Source organism: Coccinella septempunctata, chromosome 7 (genome assembly GCF_907165205.1).
Source record: "Coccinella septempunctata chromosome 7, icCocSept1.1, whole genome shotgun sequence".
NCBI lineage: Eukaryota > Metazoa > Arthropoda > Insecta > Coleoptera > Coccinellidae > Coccinella > Coccinella septempunctata.
This window is the reverse complement of record NC_058195.1, coordinates 7,904,705-7,932,002: the sequence shown is the minus strand read 5'-3', so window position 1 is coordinate 7,932,002 and position 27,298 is coordinate 7,904,705. Positions and strand designations below refer to the sequence as shown.

Below are 27,298 nucleotides of genomic sequence, written 5' to 3'. Positions count from 1 at the left end.
TAAATAATTATAGGTACATAACTTGTCCTTCAATTGCACTGGGAGGAATATCATCTCTGCGTCAAAAACCTTCTGCTGATCTTGGTGAAGGACCACCCTCGTCGTTAGAAATGCCTTCAGTAGTAAATTAATAACAACCAAATCTTGCTTTTGACTGGGAGGGTCTTTCGACCAGGTCCAGTCTTCCAAGTGATGATTCTTCTGTTCTTCAGTTGTTCGAGGAACGCTACAGGACCCTTATGTTTGGGAATCATCTCCCATAGATATATCAGTGGTTATGCAGTAGAAAATTGAAAAAACGAGAAAGAAATTCCAAAAACTTCTGACACTTCATTATTAAAAAGGCTCATCGTTTGTAAAACAATATTAATCAATGAAAGCAATAAAACTAAATAACACAACGCACCTATTAAACGTTTCAGACAGTGTAACAAACAAAAATTATTCAATTTCTTACTTCCTAACAACAAAATCACGTTCAATCCTCTCACTCTCGAACTGTTCTGATGGCGGCCAAAATGGAGCCGCCACTAGTTGTGCCTTGTTGCGAGTATGTCGCAGGCTGTTTACGTTACCGGTAGCGCGAAATTTGAATTGAAATATTCGAGGTGGTTCAAGTCTCCTACCTGAGCTAGTCTCCCGGACTCTCCCAACGTCAATAATCCTTAATAATTATTGAGGAGGAAATCCCCACTTGTCCTGGATGTCTTGAACTGAAATTCACAATGTGCATCTAAAGCTTAATTTGAAGTGAAGTATTTCTTCATCTTTCACTCAAAACCTGCACTCGTCAATATCTGCTTTACCTATTCCTAGTTAATGCTTCCTGGTGCTGCAATGGCCATTAAAGATGGCAGTGAGGAGATTCAGGTAATATTCTGTTCTTGCAATGTCTAAGTGTTTGGAGTGATCCAGTCCTCGAAGATTACACTTCAGAGTGTTTTTCTCACAGTTCTTTCCTTCTTTAGGAACCCTCACTTACACTGCACATTTTTTTGAAATATGATTTGCAATTCGTTGCTGATTATATTGATTATAATTATTTTTATTCCTGGGATTACAGCAATTATTATTTGTATTTTAAAATCTTTTTCCTTCCTCGAGCTTTCGAAATTTATTCTCGATGAATGAGGGAAGTTGAGAATAAATAAATTAAAGATGGAACAGCGTAGGTATATGGATGATAATCAATAGTTATTAGATTTTCAGTAAAATGTCAATTGACATTCTAGGTCAAAATTGAAAATTCAATAACTGTTGATGATCTTCCATATAAATTATTCCATCTATAATCCATATATCCTTAATTCCTCTTCTGATAGGGAGATAAATAAATCTTGAAAGCTCCAACAACAGAATGATTTAAGAGCTTAGAGATTGGAATATATAAAATAAGCAGAGTCTCCTGTAAGATCACACGACAAATCATTTCGATTCCGAGCAGTTTGTAAACGTTGTTTGCATCGCTAAGAGAGAAACCCTTATGTACACTCTACCAATCCCGCATTCAGTGAAACTAATTGGGATGTTCTGTAAATCCCATTAATTATCCATACCACCCAACAAAACAACTTCGATACTAGCGAATTGTAATTCTCCCAACGCATCTCAGCAGGCAAAAACTTGCTACTCAGAAACGTCGGGACTAAACGTCGGCAAAAACTTCCAACAATCTGTCGTCATCTCTTCCTCCGCAGCATCCCAAGAAAACTGTAAATATCCAAACACATTTCGCCCGATGAAAATCCCAAACTCCGGGAACTTCAACTACATAAGAACTCCTCCCGCGGGGGAACCAGTTCCCGCAGGTTTTCGCGACAAGATTGAATTAGGCCCAAAAATTAGTTTGCATTGAAATTCCGCGTCGAAGCGACTCCCCCTCGGCGTCGGCGGAACCCCCGAACGGCGGCAGGGTTGCAATGTAGAAAGGGATTTCCCGAGACACAGGAATTTTTTTAGATGAGGCAGTGTTTGGCTTCTAGATTCGTCCTGTCAGAAATTTTATTTTTAAACAAGTCAGAAGAGGTTTCCAGAAACGATCTCCCTGATTTTAAAACAGCAGATCAGCTAAATCATGCTGAATAGAAGAAACAGTAAGGAATTAAATTTTGTATTGTAATACTTGTACAGTGTATGTATAGTACAAGAACATTGGTAGGGAGAGACCGGGAGATTCATTGCTGTATCCTGTTACCGAGAATAAACGTACAAAACTGTTGAAAACAAAATTGGTGCTATCAAACCCTAATTTCCTAAGGCTACTTGCAACTGTGTGCCCTCCTGTGACTGATGAGACCCAAACGTGACCTACAGATCCTTCCACACTCCGGGCATGGATAGTCACCAACCAGATCTGGCCGCCACTGTATTCTTCTCGAGTCTCCATTATAACTATGCACCAAAGACCTCCACTGTGATCTGTCTAACGCTATTTGTTCCCAACTATGATTGGCATTAACTGATTTTAGGGAATGATGCAGTATATCCTTGAACCGCTTATACTGGTTTTCGAGCTCCCTCTGTGCATTCGCCATACAAAGCTATTTTGGGAAGTCTTGTGTCTTGCTTCCTCAGAATGTGGCCGCTCCAACTGAGTCGGGCTCTCGTTACTTGTGTCTCAATTGTTGTACAACTCGAGCGCTGCAAGACTTCTGCATTTGAAACTTTGTGGAACCATCTGATGTGCATTATATGTCTCAGATGACGTTGTTGGGTTTGTTCAAGCTGTTTAATATGTCTTCTGTAGGGCATCCAGCTTTCGCTTCCGTAAAAGAAGCGTTGGGAGGACCACTGCTTTTTAAACAGCTGTCTTGGTCTTCAGATTGAGGATATGATTTTGAAACACTCTGTCCTTCAGCTTCCAGAATGCCCGTGATGCCGAATTGATACAGTTGTGTATTTCCGTGTCCAGGTTAGCCCTAGCATTTATGAAGCTTCCCAAATATTTGAACTGCTCGACCTGTTCTAGAGTTTCATCCTCCAGGCTGATATCTGTTTGAACGCTTTATGACGGACTAACCAGGGAATCCGGTTGCTGGGCATTTTCTCCTTATCCATTTATGTATTCAGGGCTGAAATTTTCACTCCTCCACCTTGGAGGTTCCATAACTTCGTGTGTCTTCTATAACTGCCTGAAAATTCTAACTTCTATCCAAGGATTTCGACGCGGATGACCTGACAACCCATGCCGCATCGTTAGGTTCATGAGGATTCCAAGTCTGCCTTCAAGTTCTCGACAATTTCGGAAGTTTGGCGCTGAAGGAACGATTGTAGAATTTAATTTATGGCGTTATTGTTTCACCTCGATTGCCAGAGATAGGGTCGTAAAATAACGGTCGGGTGAGATTAATTTCTTTAATTGAGTGTTTATCTTTTTTAATTGCTCCATCTCGAGACAGAGAGCTGGGAGGGAAGTTCTTGTAAAGAATGGGGTTCAATTTTAGGGGTGGAATGTGCATAATCTGCTCATTTCGAAGCCAGGATCACCAGAGGCGGACTCACACTGCTGAAATTTGAAAGCCAAATAAGTATTCCGACCCTGGCACAGCTATATCCGGTTTTGTAGTTTGTTGTGCCCCAGGAGTTGCTTTCAACATCACCTGGCACACAACTGTATCTTGGCAAGGTCTGGCAATAGTTGGCTTTCCATAATTTTGTGTCAGGTCTGTACTCTGCCACAATATAGTGTACAATAGCCATTGAGTTTGTGGTGGATTCATTTTTTAGGTTTGGCCAAGTTGTGAAGTTGTGGGTTAGAGTACTCTCCAATTTCCCCGAAAGTTAGATAGGTTGTACAGCTTAGAGTTCAACCAAAGCTGAAATATGATCATATAGATCATGCTTGTCTCTTCCAGAACAATATAAAGGTTTCAAATAAAGAACTTGATAAGAGTATCTCTACTAAGTTCAATAATCTGTGGAGTTTTTTGTTTCCTTAGAGATTAATCACAACTCATAGTGACATACCTAATATGACGTGAAGCAAGATTACCTATCATAAATTTACTGTCCCTATATACTTTCATTTTCGATTCAAAAACCCTATTTTCAAATTGTTGTCTATTACCATAACAGATGCCCAGAAACCAAGAAGACGCTCTCAAAAAAGGTCCCCTTCTGATCAAAATAGAACCATGTCCAAAAACAGGAAAAGCAGAGCCGTGCTCGGAGGAGTGCACCAAAGAATGCCTTCAAAAATCCTACACGATCTTCGACCCTAAACCTCCAAGAAAAAGCCGAAGAAGTTCGGAAATACCACCGCTAGTTGTCGGAGTGGTCGAACCACCAAGAGTTTCCATCGAATCCACCCCAAGTTCCCACGTCGAAGATGTTAGAGCTGAGAGCTCGGGAAACTTGATTAAATCACCAAAGTCTTCCTATTCCGAATCTTCCAACGAGAGTAAGAGGTCATCAGGTGGATCGCACATATCTGCGCCTCCTCTTCTTGTTCCTGTTCTATCTGAGGTGCAGGAAGAAAGTGAGATACCACCCAGGAAAAGTGAAACATCAAACGTCAAAAGTGAAACATCAACTGAAAAAAGTGAAGACTCCAACGAAAAAAGTGAGCCATCCCCCGAAAAAAGTGAGACATCAATCAGAAAAAGTGAACCAAGTGAAGAATCAACCAGAAAAAGTGAAATAAGTGAAACATCAACCAAAAGAAGTGAAACATCAACTATAAAAAGTGGAATTTCATCTGCGGAAATTATAAAATCGGATGTATCCAAAAACGAGTCAGTGCCAGACAAAAAAGAGCCATCCATTGAAGACAAACCAGCCAAAGGGGAAAGTCAAGGTGCGGATTGTGTTCTGGAAATTCTTATATTGGAAAAACACAATAAGAAGTGTGAAAACTGGAAATTACCAGGTTTGTATTCAGTTTTACAATGGCAATATTGGCTTCACTAAAAACAGCAGCTCAATCTCGATTGTTTTCTGCATACCTCTTTGTGTTTCAAGACACATCTCATCCTTGGAGATGAAAGTTTGAATTTTGGATCATCAAAGGGATTGAATTAAGATTCTAGAATGAGACATTCTCTCTCATATGGTCAGTTAATCGTAGAAGCTGCAATACCAAATTTTGGTATCTCATTTTCTCAGCAAATTTTAAGACACATTCACTCCAAAAATCACCTTTTATCCAATCTCTCCAGGTGAAACGACCGATTGGCTGAAAGACTACAACATTGTCAGCCACCACGCAGTGAAGATCTGCCAGGGTCAACCCACACAACACCCCATCACATCCCAACTAATGAAACCATCTGAATGTATCTGCGAGAAGTCTACCAACGTGAACAGATTCTCCTCTTGTCCAGTCTGTGGTCGATGCCCGTGTCATGGTAGAAGACCGAAACCTGGCTACGAATCTGCTACGGACTCCGAACCTCTGCCTCCTTCTGAACCGCTCAGTCTCAGCAATCTCTCAGAACCAGACACCTACGTCGAGAGCGAGAGTTCTGCAAGCACGAGGTACGATTATGTGCCAGATTTCAGTAAGATGGCGATAGTTAGACCAAGGCAGGAGAAGAAGTATCCGTTTTTCCGAAGGTGCTTCGCGAAGAACAAGAGGAAAGCTGATGCGAGGACTACTAAGGCTGAGATGAAGGGAAGATGCCCGCAATGCCCTGAACCTGTCTGTTTAGAGGGTTTGGTGAACGATGCCAAATGATAATTCGATTTTTTTCGAGGTTTGAGTTTTCTGTTATGTCCAAAACATGAAAATATACGACACAACTTGTATGTATGTATGTTAATTTAACACCTGGATGGTTGGAGTCCTCTGCTGCAAGACAACAGCGAGGATTATATTTGAGATTGCGATTTTAGAATTATTTAAGCCTTTTATCCAATTTGTCAAGGCAAGAGGAGTATGGAGATTCAATCAATAACGCAACTTCGATATGTTCATAACCGAGAAAAACCTTCATCGGAACCCAATTACTCACATCCATTGCACTCCAAAATACCAGTTGACTCACGATCATTTGTTAGTAAGTCCTTTCTACCTACATGAGCTCGTTTCTCATGGTTTGCTTTGCAGTCAATTCATCGTGGATCCTGGTATATTTCAAGGCTTTCACCATGGTTGATCCAAATCAAACCTTTCTCTAGCAACCGCCAGGAAGTTGGCAGTCAATCAGTATATCCAGATTAATCGTGCAGATATCGTTGAGAAGTCTGATATGAGATATTTCCAATCTTGATTCAAACGGAATCTTCCACTGTGAACTTTCGGAACAAATCCAATAAGAGCCTCATTTCCATGGAAATACACTTGGAGATGGCAAATGCCAATTTACAGCTTCGCTGTGATTGCATTCCACCGCAATCTGTTGATCCTATTTCACACGGTGTAACGTGTTAGAGGGCATTATTTCGATACATTCTTGTAATGATGAGCTACACGTGGTGTTATAACGCATACAGGGCTTATTTCGAGAGAGCATGTGATGAGATATTGATTAACGATTATAAATACGTAATTCACCATTGCAATTGCAGAACTGTTGTAGTTGATTGAATTTTTACAGGTTGTTCGGGCATGTTGTGGGTCTTTCAAATGATCCTGTACTCGTTTGGAGAGGCCACAAAACGATTTTCTTAGTAAACCTCGAAGCATTCAGAAGCACCAGAAGATCAATATCCTCCTTTCCCAGGAGTACGAGTGTCACCCTTGTCACCTGAGACAGCAGTATGAACAGCGTCTTCTTGTGCTTACTTGACTTTGATCCCCTTTGGTTCTAGTTAACCCTTCATCATCATCCTGTTTTTATCGTTTGAGAGTATATTTTGCCTGCGATAACGATAACCGGCAATGTTCTACTGCTTTGATGCCTTGGTAGTTTATCCAACCAAAAACCACAAAGGTATTCCTACCTTACTGTCTTTCAGTAAGTCCACGTAATTTTGACAAACTGGAATATTGCTTCGGAAAGGAATGCATCATGCAGCTTTGATTTACTGCTTTTATGTATTCGTTCTTCATCTAAGAGAGTTAAAGTATATGGGGCAAGCACATACTTGTACAAGTTTTTCGGTCAGCCTCGAATTGTTTTGTGATGCACACTCATTGGAATAACGTCAGTCTGCTGTGATCTATTTGTCTTCGATCTTGGGACACCCAGGAAATAAGTAAACCAACTTTGGCCATTTTCAGAAAATTCCTCTGAATTTGATCTGTATCTCGCTTAGCTAGCCAGTTTTTGTGTAAAACTGCTTAGTCTAGAAGTTATGTACAAGATGATACAAGGTCTTTGAGATGGAAAACTTGACAGACTTAGTCCACACCACCCCTGAACAACCTGAAGATAAACCACCAATTTCAGAATTTTTTCCAGCAGATTTTTTTCGCTCTATCTTCTGGACTAGGAATATAATAAAATAGAATTTTGAAATGCTACAGCTCTGAGATTATGTATCATCGATAAGATATCACCCTGAAAATGACAGTTAATTCCTCTGATTACATGTGGGATATTTCTGATTTCTTTGCAGATTTATCTCTGGCACGTCATTTTCCAATGTTTCCCCTTTAGGGCTTTGCACCCTCCCTCGTTTCGTCGTAGCCACTTTGCCGTATGAATCATCTGGATGTGATTATCAGATAGGGGCATAACCTTGATATTACCGGGCTTCGTAGCGTGAAATTGACATGAAGCGTATACATCAGAAGCTTCTCACTGTACCGATCTGGTAAAAGGGCCAGTTAAGCAAACTTCGTTAACGAGAATGGCTCGCACCTTTTTAATTCCGAAATGAAAATAGACCGCGAAAGTTGAATCATTGAAGCTGTTACAGTTCGTGTCGGATAATGCTCGTTTGAAATTTGTTTTAATCAAACTTGAAAGAAGTTTTCACGATTCTATTAAAGCCGTCTTCTAATTGGAATTTGTTCGGGGTTTTAATTTTTCCACTTTCTTTCCCTCACTATAGATATATTTATCTTATATTTCAGATGGTTGAGGAAGAAATACGTTTCCTCATTCGTGTCAAATAAACTCCGAAACTAAGTACAACAAGAAATATGGATGTGGATATTGAACATAAAATTTAACGCTCCACCATATGCGATAACCGCCCCAGTATTCATGAAGAATTGCTCTGCAACCCTTATTTTTTACCTCCGAAGCTTAGCCACGGTTTCAACCCCCCAGAATAATTAGGTCGGTCGTATTTCACCTAAAGTTCTTCCTGACATTTGATGAATCTATCGAAAAATTGGCGCGGCAGCGATACAAAAATAATGGGGTAGCTTTTGTTACTTCACACCTCCGCGAGCCCTCTATCGGCGTCGTTTTACAAGCTCGAACGTAATCAGGGGGTTGCTAATGAGGTGGAAAATGTAGACGACCTTCGAGGCAGGAAGATAACGGTGGGTGCATGTGTTGCATGGGGGGTAATTGCTTTGTAAGCTGATGAAAACGACCGCAGAATATCTAGTCAGGTGGTGTTTCCCACTATAATATTCTATTTTCCAGAGAATGGCTCATTTGACTCGAAACTAGTGTTGAAGTTTCCTTGATAGCTTGTGTTTTCTGACACTTAATTTTGAAGAATGCTCCGGGTTAGAACCAAACGAGCAAAAAATTTTGTATTGTTTGAATAGTACGGCATAGAACTCAATTCCTAAGGGTGTTACATGGGAGAGGTCAGGGGCGGATTAAATATTCCGAGTGCCCTAGGCAAGCACCTTTCTGGCGCGACTTCAGCAGCCATATAGAAAAAAGTATATAAATTTTCACAAATATGAGGAGTCCGGGATATTTTTTCACTCTGAAGCCACTCAAGTTGTATCTGTAAATGGTAGCAACTCATATTTTTGCGTGAAGATATCATGCACAAATAGGTAACGATAGATAATAGTAGAGTGATGGTGGGATGAACATTTTGAGTACAGCTATTCTTTTTTTAGAATCCGAAAATTGGCCCATGTCTCCCCAAATCATAGGAGACTTGAACCACAGAGTAACAAGAGTTGTTACTCTTTGGTTAAACAGGGGGCGAAAGAGACTTGACCATAAGTTTGTTTATCAGGAAAAACATTGAAAGAAAACAATATCAAATGACCAACTGTTGTCTATGTCATGGTTTTCATCATCAGATGCATCAGCGTATGAAATACATATTTTCTATTTCATAGTCACTTTCACTTATTCAAACATAGCATGCTGGGTCAAGTCTCCCGCACTCCCTTTTAGCCTTTTCAACTTGAAACTTTTACAACTATTTTTAAAAATAAGGCTCATCCTTTGTTAAACAATATAAATCAATGAAAGCAATTAAACTAAATAACACCATGCACCTAATAAACTTCTCAGAAAGTGTAACAAACACAAATTATTCAATTTCTTACTTCTTAACAACAAAATCACGTTCAACCCTTTCACTCCTGAACTGTTGTGGAGCTGCCACTAGTTGTGCCTTGTTACGAGTATGTGACAAGCTATTGGTATACGGTATATACGGGTATAGACCCGTAGCGCGAAATTTGAATTGAAATATTTGAGGTGGTTCAAGTCTCCTCTAGCTCTCTCTACCTGAGCAAGTCTCTCTGATTCCCCCTACTTAGTGGTATATTTATTGCATATTTGCATATGTTTTGAGTGATAGTGATAAGGGATTAAAACTATTCAAACCACGAACCTTCTTGTATGATAAAAATTTGCTGCTGAAAACTTAGTTCTCCGAAACCTTGGAGGGTTTACCAAATGAAAAAGAGCTCACTTGGGACCAAATTACTCTGCAACATTTCACTTTGCAGTATTTAATTCTCAAATGAAATACATTGCATCAAAAATAATCAGAATTGATAAAAGAAAGTCAACACTGAAAAGCATTCTTTCGTACCGAATTATAAACTCTTCAAATTAAATTTCAGATCGCTTTAAATTTGACAAAATGCAGAGTAGAAAGTTGCAAAGTGATTTTGTGCAAAATGCCCCTGGTCTTATTCTCCTAAATGTCTCTCAACTAAACTGTTGTCAAGAAGAAGGGCCTGAAAAGACAGAAAACACTGACGCATTTTTCAATTCCTTCAACAACTAGGCGGAAGACTTAATTTTTCTGTTTAGAATAAAATAATATATATACTATTACTATACTATATAATATATATACTATTACTATAATATATATATTCATATATCGAGAATTTCGAGGACATATCATCAGTTCTCATTTTCGACACCCCAGATCTCATATGTTGTGTGTTGCATATTCAACACACTTATTCTTCACGAAATATTATTGTTTCGAGCAAGAAAAAACCTCCCGCATCTTTAGTATACACCCTGTAGAGATAGCAATAGCTTTGATCTAATTTCTAATGTACATATATTACTAGCAAGGAGGATTTTCTACTCTTTTTATACATGGAAAATTCTACTCAGCTCTGAAGAATATTTTATTTCATGATTTTTTTTAAGGATAATCCGACTCTGGAAGAGGAATATTCAAATTGAGAGTACAATGCTGTAAATATTGAATTCGAGAATTTTTTCTAAATGATTAATCCTCAATTTTCCACCAACTGGAAGGATTATTACAATTTTTATTGATTTTTTCCGTTCATTTTATATAAGCAACTAAAATTGTTAGACTTTCAATAAAAATGTGCAATATGTGCAATAAATAAAATAACTAGAGTTAATTGCTTATTTATATTTCTTTCCGTTTGGTACCCAATAATTCGGTTCACCATTACCCACCTGAAAATACAATTGTGATAGCGAAACTCAGATAAAAGAAAATCGTGTACAGTTTTTACTTTGTATGGATTCTCATCAAGTGTCTGCGACGCCACTGTATTATTATAAACAATGCCTAAAGAATGATCCGCAGATCTTCGGATCCAGGATGAGAACAAAAGATCAGAAGAATGCGACAGCCACCATGCCTTGGACATCGTAGATTGGATACAGGCCACTTTGTGTTCCTCCACCATCTAAATAGGGGTGCTAAACGCTCGAAAGGGCGAAGTCCGCAGAGATTTCCTTTGAAAACCGCTCGCCAGGGTTCTGGCCCTGTCGTTACGTGGCATGTGAATGCCCCTCTATTAAATATTTCATATTCGGTCTGAATAGGCTGTTGTTCGCATTCCGGAAAGATATTGGACCTTCCAGATATCCGAACTTCCGGGTCTGACAGGGGCAGAGCGGATGCTCGATGATGTAGAAAACAGGTGGATGGTCAGTTCCGTTTGTGGTCGTGTGCCAACATTTCAGTATTGGAAAATACGTGGATTTCCTCATCGCATTTTCCAATCATATCTGCCTCCAACTTGGAGGAAAACATGTTTGAAGTTTCAGCTTCTTATGGTTTCAGTGATGCAAACACGGGGCTATCCACTTTTCCGACCTCGATTTTCGAAAGATTGTTAGTGGCCAAAACCGCATCCCTCTATCTTCTTTTGTTTTCAAGTTATAAGTGAAACTCATTTTTCGTCTCTTCGTACTGGTGCCTCTATTTCGTAAAGTATCAGTGATTTCGAAAAACAAATGTTACATTCTGCAGACACTTTTTCATGTAGAATGCAGTGGCGTCTGTACCGTTCAGTTTCTTTATTAGACCTACAACGGTTACTTCTTTGAGACTGCTGTACTGTGTCGCTTTCTGTTATCTTTTGCCGTACTTTACCCTGTTTCGCGAGTCTGAATTTTCCCTTCGCTATCAGTCATGGTGCGTAAGCCCTTGGGGTAGTGAAGAGAAAGTTCCGTCAACACCCCTGTTCGCGTTTCCGCGTCATGAATGTTGAAATAGAAATCTCTTCTTTTCTATCAGTCATTGTGCGTAAGCCCTTGGGGTAGAGAATAAGAGATACCGCTCGTCGTCAGTGAAATCCCGTAGTTGCGCTCAAAATAGACCTTTCCTTCGCTATCAGTCATGGAGCGTAGCCCTTCGGGTAGTGAATAAAAGTCTCGAGTAGATCCGCCCTGATTGAATTTCTTTCATTTCTGGAGAAATACAATTAATTACAGCCTGATACCGTATAGCAAATCATTTCACTTCGCGAGGTCATCCTTAGTATACATTTCGTCAGTTCTGGTTGGCGCATTTTATTAACAACCTTTGATTTTTCACTGTACCCGGTATAAACTTTATAAAGTGCTCGTGATCGGATCGAATTTCCCGAATGTATGTTTACTGATCGATTCGCTCATATTTCATACCTACACATATTTCCGTTGTTTATATAATCAGTTTCCGAAGGTGTGAATAAACTGGTACATAATTTGATTTTGACTACTTCGTTATCGCTACCACCCTAGATAACAGCGAACTCTGTCTCCGACTAGCAGCTACTCTGGTAGGTTTGCTATTCTTCCAAGTGAAAAGAATAGCTGGCGCTCGAGATAAGTTTCTCCGAGGAAACCAAGTTACAAAAACATCTTTGACTTCGCCACTGCATTCTACATGAAAAAGTGTCTATAGAATGTAACATTTGAGTTTCATGAGTTTCCACTCATAACTTGAATACAAAAGAAAATACAGAGGGATGCGGTTGTGGCCATTAACATTTTTTTGAAAATCGGGGTCGGATACGTGCCATCCATTTTTCCCTAGCTCAGAACTAAATAATCAACTTTGTTCAAAATTTGGTCCTGTTAGAAGAATTATAACTTATTTGATCCAATTTAAAGCAGCCCTTAGCGGAGCGCTGAGAAAAACGACTGAAGCCCTTCCACGCACAATATCAATAATGAAATCTCAGAATGGGTCCTTATGCAGTACGGCCCTGGCCAGTTTCGCCCTTGTTTTTCGAGATGCGGTCCCAGGTGAAGCTGCCATCTGAGTTGTTTGTTTTTACGACATTTTCCAAACACCTACTTGTGGCTCCGCAGCAATTTATCACTGGTGGAAAGCCGCTCGCACAACAATAGATTGAAAGGCCAGTGTTCACCTTCCATTTCCACCCGTGTTAAATAATTTTTCCGCTCAGGGAGAACCTAATCGAGTTTTCAATTCGTCTCCCTGCTCAAAGACACGCACTCCGCTGAAAATGAAACAAAAGGAATTGATGATGGGAAAAAAATATGACTCAATTATATATTGTATTCTTTCTTCCTATCTTAAGGAGTTTTTTTCACTGAATTTTGAAAAACCCCGAAGAAATGACGAAATTTTACCCTCAAGTTATATAACAATATACACGAGGATGTATTGATATGTAGTAAATTTTCCATTGAAGATGATGACCGATCGGGAAGAGCAGTTTCTCTGTCAGTCCCCGAAATTATCGATGCAGTTCATGACATGATTTTATCAGACCGTCGAATTGGGCTAAAACGGATATCTGAAGCACCGAATATTTCCTAGGAACGCCTTCATCATATAGTTCTCGTCAATTTGGACATGCGAAAAACTGCTGCAAAATTGATGCCCAAATGTTTGAATGTTGACCAAAAGCGTGAAAGGGTAGAAGCATCGCGTTCGATCTGTGCAAGATTTAAAAACGATGTAGACTTCTTGAGACGAGTTGTTGCTATGGACGAGACTTGGGTACATTTCTACGATCCAGAAACAAAGCAACAATCGATGGAATGGTGACACTCTGGTTCTCCAAGACCTAAGAAGTTTCGTGTCCAAAAATCTGCTGTAAAAGTTCTTGCTTCAGTTATTTGGGATTGCCATGAAGTAATCATGATTGATTTTTTGGATAAGGGTAGAACAATAGCCAGAGATTATTCGACATTACTGACCACTCTTACCCAATGGTGAATTGAGAAAGAGAGATCATTTCTATTTTTAAATAATTTTTTAGGGACCAGAGATTCTTTATGTGAACACTCCAAGGATGTGTTTTCATCAAAAGTAACACAGCTTTGTTACGCTGGTATCCCATCAAAAAATTAACAATCTAATTTACATCCTGTCAACACAAACAGTCCCAACCATTTACAAAATTTGTTGTTCGCTCTTGGACCTGCCGACAAAAGAGGGTGAAACCACCAGCATCGAATCAAGTGTCTAAACTTCTTAATTATGTATGTAATATACAGAGCTTTGTTGTTTTACAACACGCAATGGAAATGAGTACAAGTAGAAGCTTCGACGGTAATGGAATTAAAAGCCAGAAGGCACAAAATAATTAATACGCCGCGGAGTTTATCAGAGAACATAATAATGATAAAATCGAGTGGTAAATTGTGGAATCATTTTTATCAGACGAATTTCCATTGTTGGTATCAGTCTGTTTGGCAACAGTGGGCGTGTATAAATCCTGCCAAAACAATATGAGTTTGTTTGTTGAGAGAACTGAAGCGAATATGAAATCATGCGTGCTTCTATTTCATTTTTCGATACCCGAGGGAAATACCCAAAGGCGACAGAGTATTTCAGTACTGTGCCTTTTAATGAACATCTGGGAGATATAGTACACATTGCTCCCAGTATTTCGAAGATATATGAGCCATTACGTCAGAGGCAGCAAACTAAGAGGAGAATAATAGCATACCATAATACTTCTGGATTAGTTACGAGTATTGATCAACTGGTATATTTATTGAGAATTATACCAAAGAATGGTCAACTGAAACAGATTCTCCAATTTTTGTTATCTTGATACAAAGTGATCCTTCATCTTGGACGTTTTCCACTTACAGTTCGAAAAACCTGAGGCAAACAAATTTTACAGTCTTTCCTTTAATGACACAGCTAACAGGTATTCATAAAAAAGTTGCGACCATCTTTTTTTCAATAGGAAAGTCGAGAGCACCTTATGAGACTCAATTCAACAGAGTCTCAGAGTTCTCGAGCAGTGATGCTTTCAGCTATCAGATTCCTCTCTCTATACATGAAGACATCATAAAGAGTCTGAAATCAATCTGGGAATAACCCTAGATAGCAAGCTGTTGGACAAGTATATTGAGGTTACTGTTAACATTGCAAAAAAGCCTTTTATGGCGTGCAGAAGTCTGACTGGTAGGACCTGGAGATGTAACCCAGAAATACTGGGATGGATGAAACCCATGTTGCGAGGTCCATCATTACTGGTCTGGTATGCCAAGGCAAGTCAGAACCCAGAAAACTAGTATCCAGAAAACCTTCACTACAATGCCAAGTAGAAGAGAAGACTAGGAACCTACAATCTGTTGTCTAAGCGTGTTCCAAGAGGAAATTCTGGAAATCTAAAGATACCTCTAGAAAAAAGGGATATCATAGGATTCTAATAGACAGGCTCTGATCAAAACAGTGAGCTTTCATATCTTCGATCCCAAAATGGTATGGGTGTACCGAAGAATACTCCGAATTAGAAATAAATAACAAGGTGAGCTTAGCCTAGCTCTAGGCCACACGAGAATCAGAGCAAATGAAGAGGCTAATATTATTGCCAGAAAGGAGCAGATACTTCATTGTCCCAGAAGATTTCTGTGGTACAGGTATATGTGCCTACAGAAAAAGTTTTAAAAAGAGGGAGAAAACTGGAAGAGAATCACTGTGTCGGAATCTTCTGAGGCTGAAACATTGCAAAAAGTTTATTAGAAACTTCAACATTGCGTGATCTGAGAAGTATCTGGATCTTGGTAAAAATATGCCTGCACCTCTTCACTGGATTCCTCATAGGACATCAGTGCCTTAGCCAGATTCATTGGGTAGGAGGAAACTCTATAGCTCCTGGTGATGGAATGCCTGGCCATTGCTAGCCAACGCAAGAAAAGCTTTGGACAGGAGACCTGAAGGAGTGAAGAAGTAACCTCCTTGAAGCCATCCCAGATACTGGAGTTCATCAGAACTCTGGAACTATAAGTTGAGGTGTAGATTACTTTGCTGCTCTGATGGAGTACACAATGAACATTGAGGAGTGCAATGAAACTCCTCTTGAATCTTAAATCTAACAGATACACTCAGGAGAAGGTGTACAACCGTCGGAGATGGCAAATCATCGATTGATGGTAGATTCGGTGACTTGGGACGATTGTTGAATTCAACTTGTCATATTTTCAAAACGGTGACCTATTTTTATCTGAAAAAGAAGTTCGAATATGCTTAATGACTCAGACTATTGATTAGGATATATACCATGCTTCAGAATTCGGAAATAAATTTTGAAAAAATGAAATATCCTTGTCCCAAGTCACCCACCGATTTGGGGGGCTTGGGACACAAGTTAAAATTTATTGATTTCTCAATTCTCAAATGAAATAGGTGACTTGGGACGGTGTACAGTTTTGAAAAACAAGAATTTGTGATTATATAATTGAAATTCGGTAAGGAAATTGAATGATAAACCCCTATTACAGCGAAAGTAAATATATTGCAACTCCAATGTAAAAAAAATGAGCAAAACAAGGGAACTTTGGTTTCTTTCATTCTTTGGTGATTTCTTTGTGGAAATAACGTAAATAATAATATCCTGCGAAAAATCGGCATATTTCCTGCCGCCAATGCGCCGCTTGTATCTATTCGGCATTGTCCCAACACACCCTATGAAAAAACAAAATAAATTAATGAGATCCGTGTTGCCGTTTGATTTGTAAACAAACTTGTTTCATGACATATCTAATATCCCAATATCCCTCGTATCCAGAAAAAAAAATTGCTCATGCACAACACATGTACAGGACACTAGAAAGTATAGGGACCATAAAAAAACGCGCTTTTACTCTCCTGAATTCGTTAATTTTTCCTGTCAAATCAAACGCTCTGGTCACGGCAAACTCAACAGGAATTAATTGTTGAACTAACCGAAAAGACGCTACACAATCTGATAAGGTTGTCCCGTCACTCATAAATGGTAAGAAGCAAAGAAATCTGCAAGGGTGGGTAATTGTCCCAAGTTACAGGACTGTCCCAAGTCACCTGAATTTACCGGTATACCTTTCGTAAACCAACACAGGACTTATTTCCTAACCCTTTCAAATACCTCGAGAGAGGTTTCATATCAAACTCATAGTTTCGAATCAGCGTCATAACACATCGTCATGAATAAGAGTGTATGGCAAGCGTCAGTTACCATATCGCGAATGGTACTTTACGGTCGATACCAATCTCTATCCGTTACCAAAAGCCGTAACCTTCCACTTAACACCGCAGTGGAATCCCCTATCTATATACGAAATCTGGCCTCGCTTAATGTATCCCTCAAATTTACATGCTACGTAAAATTCCACCGCAATTATTCAACGTGACACGTTCGCCATGGTCGGCTACCACGTAAATTTTATGACCACCCCGTACGGTATAAATCAGATCAGATCCAGAGCGCGTCTGAATTCATGGCTGCCTGAATTCTGAAGTTACTACGTGAATCAAAGTTATGGGGACGTTATGTAATGAAATGCATGTGTCGCTCTATAAATTACGGTTTTCTTACAGCTTCATGCCTCTGTGTGCCGTTACAGACGTGAGCGATGGTAGGCTGCAAAGATGAAAGCCTCGTATCGCAGCTCTGATTTGCCAGTATGATTCAGCATTCAATCAAATCACTCACATCAGGACCAATTATGCCCGTTTTCACCAACGATCCCTAAATTTTAAGGAATACCTAAGCCCATTTAAGTGACTCTTAGCTTCAATATCGTCTTCAGCAACGTTTAGGAAACTCTTAAGTGTTGGGGGACACCCTAAATTATAAATGCCCGAAAGTCGATCCCCTATCGAATCCCTAATAAAGTGACAGCGGATTTTGACATGTCTACGATACGTTTTATATTTCTATGATACGCAAAAAGAATTTTTTTTGAGAAATGGATAAATGTTAGTCGTGAATTTGTGGAAATGATCGCTCTTCGAACTCCCAATCATCAAATTTTGAGGGGTTGGTTTGAGATTTGTGTAGTTATTTGGAGACACGGTTGTTTGGGAAATGATTGAACTAAAAACCCCTTCACAGTGATAACTTCTAATCACCAATTTCTAGCAAATCAACAATAATATTTGAGAGCTTTCAAGAGTAGAAATCGCTCGAATACCAATAAAGCAGAGATTTAGGTGAATGAATAGAAGCAGTTGTGTTGAAATTGTGTGAATAATTTTGAACATATACAATGGAAGTTTATGAAAAAATGCAATCATGTTGGAATTTGGCGATTCTTTATATCTCGAGGAGGATGTTCGGTGACACCATATAGAATAATTTGTATGACTATCAACGCAAAGGGAATATTGGATTTATGTTTCTGTCTTTATGAGTACCAATAAAAACAAAACTAGTAAGAAACTATTTTATTTAGATGAATATTTCTTCCTATAGGCAGTAAGTTGAGTAAATTATCATCAATAGGAAATCGAATATTTTGGAAAAAATATTGAACAATATATAGAAATCAAGATTTTTTATTGATATGCTTGAGGAGTCATACATTCAGTAGTTGGGTAATCGACATTAACACGTCACATAAAAACACTTCAACTGTTCTTGAAATATGCTTCAAGTGTGTTTCTCAATATAGCATAGCATTCAATCCAAAAAACCAAAAAAATATATACCACTTTGTTCTATACTCATCTTTCAATCTTCACATTATTTAAAAACATGAGCACATTCTGGAATACATCTTTTCTTTACATGAATCTTTCCATTTGGAATATTTCATGTAGGCAACTCCTTTTTGGATCTTGACTTGACTTCTTTGTCAAGATTCTGCCAAGTATTTGGTGTGTACTAAACTTTATTATGAAATGAATTTGAAACATTTTTAGAAGATATCCACTTCCACTTTCTGTTTTTAGATAGATCACATAATCCAGTGTTATGTAGGATGTAGGAGTGTATGTGTAGAGCGGAGTACTATGTTTTCTATAGAAGCTCACTTGTATTTTCTCTTTTCATGATTACTCGGATTTAAAAGCCAGATACTTGAGCAATTTCTACAACTACAACGACAGGTCAACGAGAACAGAACCTTATGTTTTCGAAATACTGTTGAAATCTGATACGAAATACATTTCTTTTTAATTTATTACAGGGAAACAATGAATATGAAGCACAGGACATTGGAATATTTCAGGAGAATATAAACGGAAATCTGTTTGCAAGACATAACAAATCGTGCGATTCGGTGAACCATTACGTATGTACCCTCGTAGCCAAATTTCGTAGCTACGAGCTCCTATCCATTCCCTAGATAAGTATTCCTTAACAAAGTGTACCTTTGTACGGTGAAAACGAATTTATATTAAGGGTAGAGTTAGGTACTCCCTAAAGCTAAGGAATACTTAGCTTGTTTAGGGATCGTTGGTGAAAACGGGCATTAGCATATTAGATCGCTCAAAATATGGTCATCTCAGACAGGCTGCATTCATAGTCCCTCCATCAGCCACACAATGCTTCATGTCTTTTTCCTTGCAGGTGTCTTATCAACAATCGATAGACTGGAACTGATAATGCCAAAATATGCCATCAGAGGAGGCGACGTCATCCTTAGATGCGATCACAGTGTCCCTCCAGAACAATTGTACAAGGTGGAGTGGCAGAAGGGGGGCGAGAAGATATTCCAATACATCAAGGGAAGAAGTCCACCCTTTAGGTATTTCGAAACTCCTGGTGCAGTAATCAATGTAAGTGCCTCCTGTATAGAATGTTTGTTCCTTGACAAATTCAATCATTTTAATATTTCTTTACGACGCTGCTATTGGAGTGGAAAGAAAACATCGATGAAAATGAAAATTGTTCAATATATTTTCGATATACTCTGCTCAAAAATTGACAGGGATCCTGTGTATATTTCTCGTTATTCTTGACTTTTGCTGAGTTATCTGGAACATCTGCTATAATACATGTGTTCTTTGAGGAAAAACAGGGATATTTTGAGTTGTACTACAAGGTAGTAGTATGATAATGTCATAGAAGACAGAGCAAGGTTTCGTCTCGTCAATGAAATATCAAGTCTCATTTCAAAAACGTCTCATCGAAAGTATGCCTCGAAGAGTAGAATGCTTGAGGGAAGCTCCTGGGAGACCAACCAAGTTCTGGCTATGTCGAGACTTTCAATTTTCGTCTGATTAATGTTTTTTTCTCTGTTCTTCAAACTTCATTCATCATCATTGTTGTATCCCGTTACTGGGAATAAACCTACAAAAAGACATAAAAAAGAACAGACTTATAATTTCTTAGGGCTAATTGCGACGGTGTGCCCTCCTGTGACTGAAGAGACTCAACCGTGACCTACATATCCTTCCACACTCCGGGCTCCGGGCATGGATAGTCACCAACCAGATCTGACCGCCGCTGTATTCTTCTCGAGTCCCCATTATAACTGTGCACCATAGACCTCCACTGTGACCTGTCTAACGCTAGTTGTTCCTATTCAGCTTATACTGGCCTCCTGGTTTCCGGGCTCCCTCTGTCAATTCGTCATACAGAGCTATTTTGGGGAGTCTTGTGTCTTGCACCCTCAGAATGTGGCCGCTACATCTCAGTCGGGCCCTCGTTACTTGGGTCTCAATTGTAATACAACTCGCGCGCTGCAAGACTTCTGCATTTGAAACTTTGTGGAACCATCTGATGTACATTATTTGTCTTAGATGACGTTGCGTTCGTTCAAGCTGTTTAATGTGTCGCCTGTAGGGAGTCCAGCTTTCGCTTCCGTAAAGAAGCGTTGGGAGGACGACTGCTTTGTAAACAGCTGTCTTGGTCGTCAGATTGAGGTCGCGATTTTGAAACACTCTGACCTTTAGCTTCCGGAATGCCTGTGATGCCGAATTGATACGGTTGTGTATTTCCGTGTTTAGGTTAGCACGAGTATTTATGAAGCTTTCCAAGTATTGGAATTGCTCGACCTGTTCTAGGGTTTCATTCTCCAGACTGATGTGTTTGAAGGCTTTCTGAGGGACTTGCCAGGATTTTGGTTTTGTCGATATTGAGTCTAAGGCCTATAGCTTCGTATATATGTTTATAGGTGTCCAGCATTATTTGTAGGTCCTCTGGGCTGCTAGCGATAAGTGCGCAGTCGTCTGCATATTAAAGTTACGTGATAAACTTTGTACGGATTTTTGCCCTGAGGCACTTCAGGTTAAACAGACCTCCATCAAATCTTAATCTTATTCCAACACTTCTTACAGGCATACTCATGTCAGCTATTATCGAGACAGCTACTCAAACTTCGAATTTCTCATAATCTCAATTGAAATGTTTTTTGTGAAACCCTTCATTCTTCCATTCTTCACAAAAAAAAACAAGAATATCCACTAAACATACTCAGGTATCTGATCAAAATGAACATCTTGAACTGAACTTTCCTGAAATAAATTGAAGGACATTCGGTCATCCCTATCAATTGTTGAGCAGTGTAGTTCGATGAGTGTCAATGCAATAACGATAAAGAAACATCAGAACATGACTTTCCATTTTTAACTTCAACATCCTCATCGTTTAACTTCCAACTTATCGATTTCTCTAATTCGAGGAAATTGAGTCAAAACGATAAAGCAAAACGGCTGATATTCAAGTCGTGCTCTAACATATATTGAACAGTTTGAGCATTATGGTAGTTCCTTCTTATTCCGTCGTGATTTCTGTACAATAAATTAATTAAAAAAGGCACCCCCAATCGGAGGAAGCGCGGGAGTGTTACCCTCCACCTTCTTTCTATCGATTCCAACAAAAAACCTCCTTCATATTCAATCCAATCTGTTCCAGATTTTCGGGGACAATATAACCGAAGGTAATATATTTTTGTCTGTGTGTTATCGTCCCAAGGGTATATTTCACCCGCACCTGTAGAAACTAGAGCGGTTCTCTCAACACCGTTCCTTCCATTAAATTAGGTTCCAGAAATTCACATAAATTACGAGCTAGGAAGCGTTTCATTGTCTGCGCGATGTACACTAATGAAAGACCAAGGCAAATAATTGAAAATTCAGTCAAAATGTCGAGACCAATACTGGCGACCAGTTTAATTAAATCAATTATCTATTATTCTTGCCGGCATTGAGGTTACATTGTGCTTGGAGCTTAATGGACGTCAAGACATGGACGTAATGAGGTTTTGGACATTGAAGTTGCTAAGGGTTTATTGACATATTGGTACCAAAGGTATTATGGAGTGGTTATTAAATGTCCATATAATAGTTGATGGAATCTCTGCTGAACAGGTTATTGCTTATATATAGTGGCATAATGTTGTTGCCGTCTGCGTAGATTCACGAATGTTGTATTTATACACTGCGCAAAAAAGTTGAAGTTGAGTTGAATTGTATGAGTGGAGTTTGTCGAAGGAATGTTTTCATAATCTGTCATTCTTCACATGAGAATCTGAGAACATTCTGTAAAACTTTTCAAGAGGCTTATAGTTCGAAACATATCCATATTTTTGAATGAAAACATTGATTTTTGGTTATTTTCATTTCGTTACTGAGTTTTCAAACAGGAATTATGCACAACGAGGAAAAGACTTCGAAACTGAATCAGAAAAAAATTCATCAGAGAGAGCATCTCATATGATGAGCCTAAAGATTGAAACATACAAAATTCAGGAAGAAAGGATTGAAGATATTGAATTCCACCGTGAGTTGTGAGCACTATATCGATTGGAAATAAATCAAAAATATTGAAATTGAATACATTATATTAACGCTTTCAAAAATAAATGATGATGTATTGAAGTAGGAATCGAAATACTCACATCAAATCCTTGTACCAATAATTCGAAAAACTCATTTTTAATGCTTATTTATTTCAAATGAAAAAGTCACGAATATTCACAAAACACTGATAATTATTGAAAGGGCAAAGGGTTATTTGTAGGAACATCCACGTCGTCTGGAGAACGCACGAAACTAAACTGAAGATGAATTAGAAAGTAGACGTTATATCGAATTGAATGGTAGGGGTGAGGTATTTCGTGGCAACGTAATCATTATCTATAAAGTTTTACCTAAAACTTCGAGAACATTCTAGATAACCCTCCAAAGGGATAATATTTCAGGAAATATCTATATTCTTGGATGACTCAACGCATATTCTGAAAATCTCAATTTTAATGAAAGTTAACTCTATGTTCTCTCGGGAAGGTTTTGAACGGAAAAGACACATTAAATGGAAGAAAAATTCAGGATTTCACCGAATCTTATGTGAAAGAAGAAAAATGAACAATTTTCAAAATATTGAAATGCTGATCACAATGGTAAAGGCAGAATCTAGACTCATCGGTGAAGAGAACTCTTTCCCAATCGGCCTCTTCCCAATGGATATGCTCTCTCGCAAAATCCAAACGCGCCCTTCGATGGGCTGTGGTAAGAGCTGGGCCTCTTGCCGCGACACGAGGCCTTAAATCATATTCTCTGAGGCGATTTCTTATTCTCTGAGTGCTAATTTGCACCTCATGAGTTCGCTCAAGCTGAATTTGAAGGAGGCGAGCGGTTACAAAGCGTTGTCTCAACGAAGAAACTCTCAAGTGACGTTCTTGAATGGCAGTTGTTACCCGGGGTCTACCCTGTCCTGGTTTTTGAACATTCATACCTGTCTCCTTGAATCGCTGCAACATTCTGGACACACTTGTATGGGAAACTCCAAACCTTTCTGCAATTCTTGTGTATGTCCACCCTTCTTCTCGCAAAACTACCGCTTGGGCACACTCCTCTTGGGTCAAATTGCGTGTTTCGCGTTGCATAGCGATCGAGTGTAGAAAATCAAACGAAAGTAAAACTATTGATCACTAGAATTGATCGAGAACAACTGATTTTGGAATGGAGCCAATACATTCAAAATCTGATAATATCATCTTTTTTCATTCCTGCTGGGAAAAAACATCTGTATTGAAGAAAACCGTTGAAAGTGGATAACATATGCATGCATAATTCTGATAAAAATAATTATCATTGAGAACACCTTCAGTTGTAGAATAAATTTGAGATTTCCATAATGTGCGTTAATTTTTTTGCGCAGTGTAGTTACATCGAAGTAGGAACAACAATGAGAATCTGCAGTTTTTCGGCAAAACTTAGCGGAAAAGCTAAGAAAGTATTGATTCTGTATCCCATGGATGTTATCCGGTAACCAATATAAGAGTCATTTTAGTGAGCATACTTCAGCTCAGCTGCTGAATAAATGGAAGATGCTTCAACTAAAAAACATCTCATGACTTCTGGACCAGGACCTTGGAAGAAACTCCAAGCTTTGATTTACGAGCTTCACTTTACTCGATCGAAAATAGAATTTTTCATATAAAATTTCAAACGAACTGTTTTCAGCACCAATGATAGTTTTCAAAGGTGTCGTCCTATTTGAAAAAAAGTGAAAAAGACTATGGCTAGTCAAATGAAAAATTGATTATCGCATGACAGATCAACAGGTGACATTTAAGTTCTTCTGATTTAAAAAACCACTGAAAAATATGCAAACCAACGATCTGGATAATTTAACCCTGTAATACGTTCATCAGAAACGCTGGGAAATCCCAGAATTCTAGATGCTGCTCCGCAGAGTGGACCCTCAATTAAGCTTATATATCTTTTTTGCGAATCAGAGGGTCACTCAAGTCTCGACCTCAGTCAGGACTGCCCGGGTGATTGCTGGCATTAAAATGGAATGGTCCGAGCTGTTCCTGTCCGGAATAGAGCAGTGCAATAAAATACACATCAGACACTCCGGTCTATTCACAGAAATTATCCAATAGGACAGAATAAGCCTGGTTGGTCTGGAAGCACAAATTGGATTCCAGCGAAGTTAATAAAAATCAAGGGAACTTCCTTCGTAGCGTCAGAGAAATGATGGAAGCTCGGTTGATGAATGCAATTGAAGACTTCGTGATTCGAAAACGAAAATATTTAGGCCCCTATAGGGTCTTTATAGCCACTCTTCAACATCGCAATTGTCTTTAAATCACCCTGTGTGTTTTCTACTAAACATAGAGTTTGAAAATTGATACCTAACACTATACTCCATTCACTTTTATTTTAGCACTCGGTTGGCCATGGAAATTTGACACATTTCACTCCGTATAGTACGAAAATGTGGGGTTATGAAGCTTGTCAAAACATTTTTGGGTTTTTAATCAACGCTATATTGCCCGTTCTACGTAAAAGTTTCTGTTATTACGTATTTTATCACAATGTCGAATCTCTTCGGAAAGTATGTGACGAACACAATTGAAGTTTATACAAACTGATTGAAGGCATACCAAATCCAGTTATTTGCATAGAAAATACAAGAGAACAGTATAATAACATAACATGCACTAGCTTGAGGAGAGTTAATGTTCGTCATCTTCTTAGGCTAAAGTTTGAATACGTTACACCAGTTGTAGATTTCAAAAATATTAACTCGAAGATGAAATGCATATGATGCAGTGGTTGGGAATGGGTATCTCCCGAAGGAATTAACAGATAATTACAGAATGTTAAATTCTTCAACAAAAATCATCTTGCATCAATATAAGTCAAAGGAATCAAAGGACATTTCAAGTCGAGATGAACTTCACCTTTGAACAAAAATTTCACATGAATAAACAATTAACAGGACAACTGGCGCGTATTTGTGGCTGTTCATCTTGATACATTGATATAATTATAATAATAATAATTAGGTATTTATTGGTACCTTAAGACATTCACAATGTATAGGACAAGTCAAATGAAAAATAGAAAAATCAATTTTTGGGAACTTATTCTACGATGACATTCATCGAAAATCCTGTATTAAACTGTTCGCATTAATTCACTCAAACATAAAATTATCAAATGCCAACAAGGAAATTCTTTGTCATCCTCTTCCTTCACAATCTTTTTGATTGTGGAAATATTCTGCTGAAATATAGGTTGTTTAGATTCAGATGAAATATTATATAAATTCTCCTACATTGAATATGTTCGCTACCGTCTGACGTCTTGTCGATTTTAGAATATCAGGGTATAATCATTTGAATGAATGGACCTGAATTCCAAATAGCACTTCCTGAAATCCTGTCTTCTCTCTTTTTCAATCACTTGCGGCATTTTCGTAATAAAAATTGATATTAGTTGTAGCAACGGCGTTATGACATTAACCACATTTCATGAGTGCCAACCTTACTCCGTTCTAGTTACAAAAACTTGAGAAAATTATTTCATGGCCAACCGAGTGCTAAAATAAATGGGAATGCAGTATATGTTACAGTCATCCATAGGAACACTGTGGGTACAACAAACGTCCCTAGAATCATATTGAGGTTTGAAATTTTCGTCCAACCAATGAATGGCTCTCCCAACCCTTCCGGTTTAGACCTTTGAGTAATTGGACCTCACACGAGAACGTGATCTCCTATTATCATCTTCAATGAACTCAAGCTCGTAGATTTCAACACCGTAAATTCCCTAATTACCAAATAATCCTGCTTCATAACAATTTAGGATGGGGCACAATCCGATTATAAGATCTTATGGATGCTGCTACACAGAGTGGCAGATTCTGTTCAGGGGCAATTTTGGAACGCTTGAGTTGTCTGGTATTATGAGATCATTAGATGTAGATGTCGCTGTTTCGACGATATTGGATCTGGAAGTAATAATTAATAAGGGTGCAACTGCTGAGTGGTTGTTGCATGCGATACGTATCACAATATTTGAGCAGTTTTATGTTAATCTGGAAGAGGGTTATGAATTAACACGAAACGTTAATTAAACATCTGTTGAATTAATCTTCTGCAATGTGATTTAGGGATTTATACCCTTTGCATAATCCAGTAAGGACTTGAGGGGATATTTTAGCCGATGAGATTTAACAGAAAGAGGTAACGTCAAGTCTGAATTAAATATGAAGTAAAATATGCAAATATTGAGGCCTCTTTTATCCTGGAAGCGAAAGGAAAGTGAGGAAAATCCTCAAATAGGTAAAGAGTGGCTCATGAGTCTTTTCAGAGAAATCGGCTGCAGCCATTTTACTGAAACCTCATTGTTCTTTGTGCCTCTTTTTCTTCAGCTGCCATCGAAGTTCAAAGAACCGATATACTTCGGCAAGTATCATTGCTTACTCTCACAAATTCATAAAACAAGAATTCCCTGCGTTCTGCAACTAGATACAAATAGGAGTTTCTCGAATCTACGCAAGAGTTTTTCCAAGCCATTCTTCGTTTTGCTTGAACTCTCCTCAATAATTGTTTTTTCTACACTGCAAAGAATTTAAGTTCTACTTTGGGGATTCTCACCCCTTTTGTAGTTTATTTTTGCCTTTTCCACCTCCTCTAGTTCCCTACTGCTCAAAAAGCCATACAAAAGCAGACAACTGCTAATCTTGTCTAGCTATTCTTAAATCTCATCATGTTGCCATGTGAACAACATCAACCAATTATACTGCACGTATACTCCATTCACATTTATTTTAGCAGTGCTATTTAGAATTCAGGTCCGTTCATTCAAATAGTTACTCTGATATTCTGAA

General features: G+C 38.6%; 2 protein-coding genes across 3 annotated transcripts in view; both read left to right on the top strand.

Annotated features, from left to right (window-relative positions):
- Window positions 1-27,298, top strand: part of LOC123317402 — a 162,063-nt gene that overhangs the window by 115,855 nt on the left and 18,910 nt on the right. For both annotated transcript variants that reach the window (XM_044903917.1, XM_044903916.1), the window contains exon 3: window positions 19,295-19,503. In XM_044903917.1, the coding sequence (XP_044759852.1) occupies window positions 19,295-19,503 (209 nt within the window). The remainder of the gene's footprint in view (window positions 1-19,294; window positions 19,504-27,298) is intronic.
- LOC123317401 lies at window positions 3,958-5,744 on the top strand. The gene is made up of 2 exons (XM_044903915.1): window positions 3,958-4,867; window positions 5,157-5,744. The coding sequence occupies exons 1-2, from the start codon at window positions 4,075-4,077 to the stop codon at window positions 5,672-5,674; spliced, it is 1,311 nt and encodes a 436-aa protein (XP_044759850.1). The 5' UTR covers window positions 3,958-4,074; the 3' UTR covers window positions 5,675-5,744.

Bases quoted from the DNA above. Each gene is read 5' to 3' on its own strand.
- LOC123317401 (XM_044903915.1), top strand. From the start codon at position 4,075: ATGCCCAGAAACCAAGAAGACGCTCTCAAAAAAGGTCCCCTTCTGATC. The intron at 4,868-5,156 runs GTTTGTATTCAG...CAATCTCTCCAG, and splicing joins TGAAAACTGGAAATTACCAG to GTGAAACGACCGATTGGCTG.